At 31.9% G+C, this 10322-nt stretch overlaps 1 protein-coding gene across 1 annotated transcript in view; it reads left to right on the forward strand.

Moving 5' to 3' along the window:
* The window catches only part of LOC110029461 (PHD finger protein ALFIN-LIKE 1-like), a 52130-nt gene extending 42988 nt beyond the window's left edge, over positions 1 to 9142 (forward strand). The window contains exons 4-5 of the mRNA XM_020731764.1: positions 8379 to 8493; positions 8660 to 9142. Of these exons, the coding sequence (XP_020587423.1) occupies positions 8379 to 8493; positions 8660 to 8911 (367 nt within the window). The 3' untranslated portion in view covers positions 8912 to 9142. The remainder of the gene's footprint in view (positions 1 to 8378; positions 8494 to 8659) is intronic.
* Positions 9143 to 10322: the final 1180 nt, after the last annotated feature.

Here is a 10322-nt window from a genome sequence, read left to right on the forward strand (position 1 = left end):
ATATATATATACACACACACACACACACACATATATATATATATATATATATATATATATAGTAATATTAATAAAAAAATTACGTCCTTTCTTACGTCCTTTCTCACGACTATGTCTTCGGTCGCCTTCGCCTGCTCGGTGAAAACCTAGCTTTACGTTTTTGCTCGCTAAATGCCTTCTCCTGCACAAATGTATGAACTCAAACTGTTGCCCAACATGTCCCCCGACTCTCAGGTCGCCTTTACCGCGTCATTATATACACAAACTCATCTCATTGGCTTTCGATCCCCCTCTTTTCCTCTCCCACCTTTCGTCTGTTCCTGATTTCTTGTTTCTTTTTCTTTGGTTTCTTAGACTCTTCAATTTCTCTACTTTGGGTAGACAAAATGAGGCATTACAACTTTCTAACTTAACAAAAAAATTATTCTAAAAAATTTATTAAAGTGAATTGCACGTAACATCTCATTAGGCGGGTCAACATTAATTATCCAGAAATTCTTTATCAGACTTCTTTATTCTATAATTTCGATTGTAGGTATAAGCCTAGATATACTTCTTAAATTAAGTTACCGTTAAATTTTTAATTTTTCTTCTTATTAAAATTTTCTTATAATTACCCTATGGCTTTTTCATCGAGATTTTATAAAATAAAACCTAAACCTTAGGCTCTAATATCATTTTTATCATGACTCGGCCCGAGACCTGAAATTAACCAAAGCGAGAACATATGATCAGATTTTGGGAACTAAATTTTTTATATTCTCCCGCCATTTAAAATATAAATGTGTCACTAATTAAATTAAATAAAATAGTAAAATTATATTTACCTTGCTATTGGTTGTCTGCGTCTTCTATAACTGTTTCCATCATTCATCTTTTAATCACTTAATTAATCTGAAAAGTTAGTTTAAATAACTGTGACCTAAACAAACCATTGAATACACATACTCTTAAACTATAACGATACAAGAGAAAAGAAGTAAAGTATAAGTCAGTTAAACTTTTAATAAGTAAATATAAACATTTAACATGTTATTCAAAACATTACTGTAGCGATATTATACTAATATCGCTATATATCTGTATAATCGTCACATGAGCACCGTCTAAAAGTTTTACCACTTAAGGTACTTCAATATCAATATCCTTTCCCATATAAATGCACAAGTATCTAGGTGCTCCCTCACCAGTACAATTGAAGATTGACTCCATCATAGTCAGTCATGCACATACAAATATTCTATCAAAATCATTATTTATTAAAAATACATTTCATTCTCATTTGCGTATCATATAGTATTTTTATAAATCATTTAAATGATGTTATGCACATATAATTCCTCCAATATTAACAAAAATTTATTAAAATTCAAAATCTCAATTTTGCAGTAATTATAATATAACTAAGGAAGTATTAATTAATGCATTAGATTTAGAAGAAACAAAATATCATCATAGTGGAAGAACAGGTGTACTTACGTCGATGTAGATTAATTTGTTATTTGATTTTCCTTAATGTAGACTCTTAAAATTGGAAGCCTAAACATGATTATTCATATTACAAAACTATGAGTATTACAAAACTTGATGTAGACTCTTTTAACAAGTCTATATCATTTTACAAAACTTGATGTAGACTCTTTTAAGTATGAGTATTCATAGTTATCATTTTAATTAGCTATTAAATTTGTATTATTTAAGTATTATATTCTATTATTTTTCTTTATGATATCTTAATTAACTTAATTTTACTATTAAAATTCATTAGTTTATAATAAAAACTTAAATTCTTCTTACCCAAGTTTGCTCAGGTCAATCTTCCTCCTCTAGTTCGCACATTTCACCACATTCTATTCCCCTCCAAGTCCATAATACAAGTAAAACTCACCTTTACCGTGTCATTATATAGTCGAACTCGTTTCATTGGCTTTTGATCCCCTATTTTCCTCTTCTATCTTTCGGTTGTCCCCGACTCCTTGTTTCTTCTTCTTTGGTTTCTTAGACTCTTTGATTCCTCTCCTCTGGGTAGACAAAACACGGCATTACATTGTGCATGAAGAATTACAGTGTGTAAGTCTGTGATTTTGGTGTGAAAGCGTGTGCATGTGATTTTGGAGAAATGCGCATGGAAGTGTGAGATTTTGGAAAGTTATACTGTGGAAGCACACACACACACATATTATATATATATATAATTTAGAAAAATATGAAATCAAACTGACCTCATATTTTTCATAATTTAAATGAAAGAGCACTATACCTCAAACACACGTTGAAAAAACAAGGAAAATAGTATTTTTATTCTTTAATCCATGAAACATGTGGCTAACTTATGTTATTTGTATGAGGATTACATTACGGGAAAAAATAAGAATGATTTGATCCATTGATTAATGAAACATTTTCCTCAAGATAGTTGTTTGATGAATCATTATACTTTCAGCTCAATGAAACATACTTTTGATGCTTTAGAGGAAAAGCAAGAAGTGCAATTTTTAAAAAATCATCATTAAATCGTCAAACTATTTCTGCTTTTTATATAAAATTGTTTATATATACTTTATTGCACTCACACCTTGATGAAAAACATGTAAGTCATAATTCTTTAACAACAAAATGTTGTAGGTCTGAAGTACTTTCAGATTGAATCTATCATTTAATTATATTTGAAAACAAATTAGTTTAGCTAGAAGTTAAAAAAATTGAATTTAGAGATTAATTTCTTATTTCAATGAGCACATTAATTGTTAAAAATTATATGACGAACATTTTGCAATACCTTTATCTTGCTGTAGCCCTTAATAATATTCCTTATTCCCAAATAGAACAAGTTGCATATCAACATTTGCTCTCTTGGTTGGGTCAACAATCAATCCATGCAATTTTATAAATTTTACTTGATCTCGTGATTTGTAAATTCATTGTAGGCTTATTGAAATTGAGGATTAAAATATACCAGACATGCAAATTGTGTTGGAGCTGAAACTTTCATTTATCATCAATGATATCCTAAAATTTTTTTTAATTGACTTTTTCCTCAAAGTTATAGGCTATTGACTCTTAGGCTTCATCTATTGCATTATAAATAAAGCTCATTGTTGCTTTTTTCTACATCTATCATCATCAAGACTTGAACCAATGGTCTTGTATTTGTTATGCATGTGGCACTAGATCAAAATTTTTTATTTGTAACAATTTTTTAATTTCTATTCCATTTAGCTTTCTTTACCCATGCATGGCTAAGGCATTGAGTGAAATTGAATATTACCTCTAATAGTTGCTCAACTTCTAAGATGTTCTCTAGAGTCGAATATGATGTAGCAATTCTTGCTACAATAGGTCATTGCATTCTTTATTACATAGGATTTTCATTAAAAAACAATACCCAATAATAGTTGTAAATAAATTTATTAATCTTTTTTGCTTTGGTGAAAACATTTTTATTCTGAGGCAAGTTACCAGTTTTTTTTTTTTTAAAAATTAGATCTATAATGTGTGGAACGCAGTGTGCTTAGTATTGATGCTCCCCAACTTATTCACATCGGCCTTATAAACACTACTATTATTCTTCACAAATTGGAGCATTAAATGCTCTTCAGTCTCATACTTTATTAAGTAGTAAAAAATGTACTTTGTATCCCCTATTTTGATCAAATGCTTTTACAAATTTCATAAAATTGTGCCATCGGGATTATATACATGCATAACATTCAATTTCTATTTTTTGTGTGACCACTCATCAGACATGACCGCCACTCCAATTTGAGCCCTAATCTTTTTATTCTCCGCTTTCTTTCTCTATATTACTCAGTTCATCCTTCGAGACTCATGCCCTCAAATCATACATGGACTGGGTTTTCAAGGTTTTGCTATAATAATCTATTGAATGAATCATATTGAAGTAAAAGGGGGATGTTGCCATACTAAGTGGAATGTCATTCTCATAAAAAACTCAATATCCATGCATATGCGTTTGCGTGTGGCTAATATGCTTTTGAGACATATTTTGAGCTATTGTTGCACCTATTTCTCCATAAATCGTATCATCATTCACATTTATCATTTAGTGAACTTGGTGACCTTTTGTATGTCTTTGTCTATCATCCCCAAAACTTGATTCATTGGTCTTGAATTTGTTATTGCATGCAGCTCTAGATCAAAATTTTTTATTTATAACAATTTTTTTGACTTCTATTTCCTTAGCTTTATTTACCCATGCATGACTAAGCCATTGAGTGTAATTTGAATTTTACCTCTAATGGTTGCCCAACTTATAACATGTTCTCTAGAGTAAAAAAGGCTATAGCAATTTTTGTTGCAGTAGGGCATATGCATTCTTTATTAAATAAAATTTTCATAACTAACAATACCCAAAAATAGTTGTAAATAAATTTATTAATATTATTTGCTTTGGTGAAAACTCTGTAGCAAGCCACTAGGTCTTTCTGAAATCGGATCTATAAAGTGTACAACACTGTGTGCTTAGTATTGATGCTTTTTCTCCTCCATCAACTTACTTTCAGCTGCCTTATAAACACTACCATTGTTTGTCACAAACTGGACCACTAAATGCTCTTCAATCTCCTCTTACTCTATTAAGCATTTCAAAAATATACTCTGTATCCTTATTTTGATCAGATGCTTCTACACATTTCATAAACAGTGTGCCATCGGGATTATTTGCAAAATTATTACTTGAATTTCTATTCTTTATGTCCGACCACTGATCATACACGACCGTCACTCCAATTTGAGTTCTAGTTTTTTTATTCTCCATCATGTCTTTCTATGCATTACTCTGTTCATCCTTCAACACTCATGCCCTCAAATCATACATGGACTGAGTTTTCAAGGCTCTGCTATAAGCATCTATTGCACGAATCATATTGAAGTTGGGGGGGCCATATTGAATGAAATGTCATTCTCATAAAAAACTCAATATCTATGCATACATGTTTGCGTTCCTCTAATATGCTTTTGAAACATCTTATGAGCTATTGTTGCCCCTATTTCTCCTTAACATAGTGATCTTGGTGTGCTCTTGTACCTCTATTAAATATTAGCTGCAAGCGAGTTTTTGGCACTATGCTTACTCCCATAAAAGATTTGTCTTCAAATCTATCAATAAGTTATCGTGGTGCAAGATGCTTTGACATTGTCGATGTATTCATATATGATCAATTCTCTTCGTTCGCTACTTCTGGTACTTCAACAATACAACAATATTTTTATGTGAATTAGAGATGTTCTCTCTTGTTGATAATGCTTTTAAATGCGTGCTTCACTAGCAAAGCGAAATAAGACATCTTATGTGCTATTGTTGCCCCTATTTCTCCTTAACCTATATCGTCCTTGGCATTTATCATATAGTGATCTTGGTGTGCTCTTGTACCTCTATTAGACATTAGCTGCAAGCGAGTTTTTGGCACTATCCATAAAAGATTTGTCTTCAAATCTATCAATAAGTTATCGTGGTGCAAGATGCTTTGACATTGTCGATGTATTCATATATGATCAATTCTCTTCGTTCGCTACTTCTGGTACTTCAACAATACAACAATATTTTTATGTGAATTAGAGATGTTCTCTCTTGTTGATAATGCTTTTAAATGCGTGCTTCACTAGCAAAGCGAAATAAAACACGTAAAGACTGCTTCGCTTCGCTAAAGCACGCTTCAAAGTGCCCAAGTAAATTTGTAGATTTTTTTTGCAATATTTAAGTTTTTAATTATTACAGTAAACTATTAGATATTCTTCAAAATTTTAATTTGTAGTTTCGCCCTAAATATTTTTGCTTCAAATTAAGTATTGTAACACATTTATTATTATTTATATGATTTTTAAGTCATATTATATATTTTATAATTGTTAATGAATATATTTATACATTGATAGTTTTATGTAACCTATTAGTGTTTTAGTTAATAAAAGCGTTGTTTCACTCTGCGCTTCACGCTTTGAAACAGAATAAAGTCTTGTGTATCTCATTCGCTTTGCGCTTTGATAACACTGCTTGTGACACCTTCTTTTAACTTTCGTTTCACAATAATTGCGTTTCAAATAAACATATGTTTTATCATTGCCTTAAATGTTGACTTGCACACTGTCTCAATGATAGGTCCTTTTGATGACCCATTAGTCTACTGAGCCAAGAGCCTTCAAGACCTAAAATCCATCAAGTTTCAAAAGATAAAAATGACTAAGTCTAGAGCCCTTCATGTGATGAGACATCCATGCCAACTACCATGAGGAAAACAACAGGACTAAAATCTATCTCCAAGGCCCTAACCATACTAACATAACCAGCAGCTCTCTAGAAGCTCCCCCAAATGACATCAAAAGTCAATAATCGATCAAGAGCCGACCAACAATCCCAATCAAAATAGACCGATCATCCTGATCAATAGCTAATATGCCATCCCGAGTGGGAGCAGTTCGAAAGCCGTTTTAGTTGACTGATCTGGTGACTACTGAGCGATAAACTCAATCATAAAAGACTAGAATACCCTATACGACACTCTCCAAAGCAGAGTTAAACTTGCAAATTTACATACTTTCCTCTCATCTCTTATAAATAGGAAGATCATTCCTTTGTTAGGGGTGGGTTTTTTTCTTTCTTTAAGTGGTCACGCACTTCTTTGTAATCAAAATCGTCAATGATATAAAATGGGCCGCAAGAGCCCGAGAATGCCCTTGTTTTCCCCAGAGAGACAAGTTGCTGTGAACTCCTCTCCCTCTCTCTCCCTCTTTCTCCTTCTCCCTTGGATCCTACGCTCTGTTCCTTGGGTGTGTCTCCCGGATAAATTCAGATTCAACAATATGCAATATAGTATGCTATTGTATTTATGTAAAATTTTCCTTGTAAGGTTTCATGTCATTCATATCACATTTTTTTGTATAATAGATCACGATATTTAAATTGGTTACAATTTTCTAAAGAGCTTGATTCTAAGCATAAATATAACTAGTTTGGATAGTCTTATTTTAAAAATATTGGATTTATATTTCTACTGCTAGTAATTGAGCGCTTATATGTAGGTTATGTGAGTTTAAGCTTAATAACATTGGTTGCTTCACTATTTTTTAAATTTTTTTAAGGTCATGAAACTTTGGTTCACCATTTTTTAATTCAAGTAATTTTTTGAAGATAATGAAACTTATATATCTTACGCGATTCTAGCAGTAGAAATATGGTGTGAACTAACCAATGTTTCTACTGCTAGAATCGAGTAAGAAAACAAACCCTTGAGTTCGTAAGCTTCATTTTTTCTCGACCTTTTTTTTTCTTGTACTTGAAGATCCAAATCTGTTCCAAATTGCAATACTAGTATGGGATTTAGTTTCTGTGCAGCCAAAGGATGCGGTAATAAGGATTCTTATTGAAAATTACCATATAATAGCCAAATAAAATAAACTTGAAGCAGAAACACAAAGGTACTTTGTTTTAAAATTAAGTTTTTTTGATTCAAGTGTTTGGAGCGAGTTTCACAAGTTTCACTGAAGTTGGTTTTTGAGCTGTTTGTTTTGCATGATTTTTTTATTTAAATTTTATTATCGTAATTCGTGTTTTTTTTTTTTAACAGCAATAAGGTTCATTTTTACTCTTGTTCACATTAATTTAATTTAATTTTATGGCAATTATCGAAACAGTTGATCCATTTTTTTGTTTCAATTTTATGTCTTTTCATTGTTATTTTTTTCAAAAAAAAAAAAAAAAAGGCATGCATGGGGACAAAATTCAATAATTATGAGCGGGGCTCAGATACCATCTTCATGAAGATATTTTCAAAAACTGGACCGCACTCATTTTCATCCACTTTCTTCCGGACAAATATTTTCAGCAGATTTCTCGCGTCATAGTGGGCCTAAGTGTGACTCCCTGTTCTTCAAAATTTACTATATCACAAAATAAACGCGGAAGGTTTACATAAATAACATTCAATTCTTATGTATTTACATATCTAACATCTAAATGTTAATTTTTACGTATATACCACCTTCCCTATGCATGAAAAGGAGCATCACCTTTTTAGAAGACAAAATTGCTGTATTTTTAATGTGATACGAAATATTTTGATGTTATAAATGTAGAAGGTATAATTTAGGTGTTAGATTTGTAAATACATAAGAACTGGGTGGTATGCATGTAAATGCACCAATAATTTCTTCTGATAGTTTGCTTGACCCCATTGTGCCCGCTTATGCAATTCAACGTGGCAAAGGTCAATCTTTTTTTCATGCTTTAAACTATTCTCATTTCACCTTTATTTCTGCTTTTTTATTCCCTTTATAATTGGCTGTATGTCTCTGTTGTAGTATCATGAACCTCGTCTGTTAGTTTCTTACTCCAATCTTCTACCGTTCTAATTGTTTGACAGGAAGCGATTGTTCAGCATGATCAACGATTTACCCACTGTTTTTGAGGTGGTCACAGAGAGGAAAGCAGGAAGGGAGAAGTCTGATAATGGAGGAAAATCAAAGCAATCAACAAAGGTAATTCCACCCTTCAAAATTTTCCAACAATGATATCCTCTCAATTATTTTAGAGTAAATCACTCGGATCCAACTATCCAAACTGAATTGCGCGGCTGGGATGCAGTCGCCAATATATTGCCCATTTTCATTGCTTGACATTTAACATTTCGTCTTCATTCCTTAGCGTTCAAGCGACGGGCAGATTAAAAACAATGCGAAGCTTGCCGACGAGGGCTACGGCGAAGATGAAGATGAGCACAGCGAAACCCTTTGTGGAGCCTGTGGTGGCAACTACAGCCCGAGCGAATTCTGGATCGGCTGCGATGTATGCGAGAGGTGGTTTCACGGTAAGTGTGTAAAGATCACACCGGCGAAAGCTGAGAGCATAAAGCAGTACAAATGTCCCAGTTGCAGCTCAAAGCGGGGAAGGCAGTAGTAAATCGGAGTGATCGAACGGGTCGGTAATTTGCTTCCTGTTTGCTGACAGATTTCATGATGTTTTCTTTTGTTCATGGTTAATATATTAGATTCTAGTGGTGTTTTATTTATGTTCATGTTTATAGATTATGAGCTATACAACTGCAGACTCTTTTTTAAATATACATATATACAGGAGTATAGTTAGATGTAAACATTAATTTTAGAAATGGGCTTTTGCTTTGCATGCTTTTTTCTATTCAAATGCTTTACTTGTTCAGTAAGTCACAATTCTTATGTATTTACTTATCTATCGTGTAGACATTCATATTTACATGCATGCCACTCAATTTTAAATATCACATAAATATATATATATATATATATATATATATATATATATAATATTTATATATTTTATATAGAGAATAAATATAAATGTTTTCTTAAAGTATAATTTGTTGTTATTTATTGCGTGTACATGAGTGTATGATGATGCCGGCGGGATATGGGTGATGAGGTGGCAGTGGATTGTAATCAATATTTCGAGGGCTGTGAGGGCTACCGATGAAAATGTAAAAACAATTAAAAAATTAAAAGTAATTTGTTTATTTATTTTTATGTTATACCTATACTGTTATGTTTATGAACTAGAGTTTTTATGTCAATATTAGAGTAGCTTCAAACCCCCGAATACTTAATCAGATACATAACTGCTATTCCTTAATTAGGTGAATCACTTATAACACAATACTTATTATTCAATTTTTTCTGTTTCATTATTTATGTATTTTGTTGTTTATAGAAGATTAAAGATATTCTTTACATGCACTTCATTCAGAACACTTAATGTAGGAATATTATTTATTGAAGATTAGACATTTAAAAATGGATTTCATTAACTTTTAAATATACAATGCTGAATTAAAAATAAATCAAAAGATTATAAACGAAGGGCTATTTACAAATGTCACCATATCTCACCCATTTTCAATCTCTCAAATATTAAAATTTTAGAAAATTATCTTGTTGCTAGTTTTGCAAATAATAAATTTCTGTAAATAAAAAAATTATAAATCCAACTGTTGTTAGATAAGGTGAGGTGGCAGGTTGGGACCCATTAGGAATAGTTTGAGGGTACATATTTAGTGTTGGCTGAGAGAAATATAACTACCTGATAGGAGGAATCAACTATCCTCCCAAAGGATTGCTAGGACAAATCCTGAACGGACAATCAAACAAAATTCCTCATCCACGTGACATGCGTCACTTTTCATATTTTTCAGACATTAATTCATGCAACTTATTTCCTTTATGTTATGATTCTACATTTTTTGAAGGTTGGTTATTTGTTTTACAATTTTTAGAAGGATTAGCATACAAATCGGACTAACACAGCGAATTGCGACTTTCTTCAACTTGCCATACAC

This window comes from Phalaenopsis equestris, unplaced genomic scaffold (genome assembly GCF_001263595.1).
Source record: "Phalaenopsis equestris unplaced genomic scaffold, ASM126359v1 Scaffold000573, whole genome shotgun sequence".
Lineage (NCBI taxonomy): Eukaryota > Viridiplantae > Streptophyta > Magnoliopsida > Asparagales > Orchidaceae > Phalaenopsis > Phalaenopsis equestris.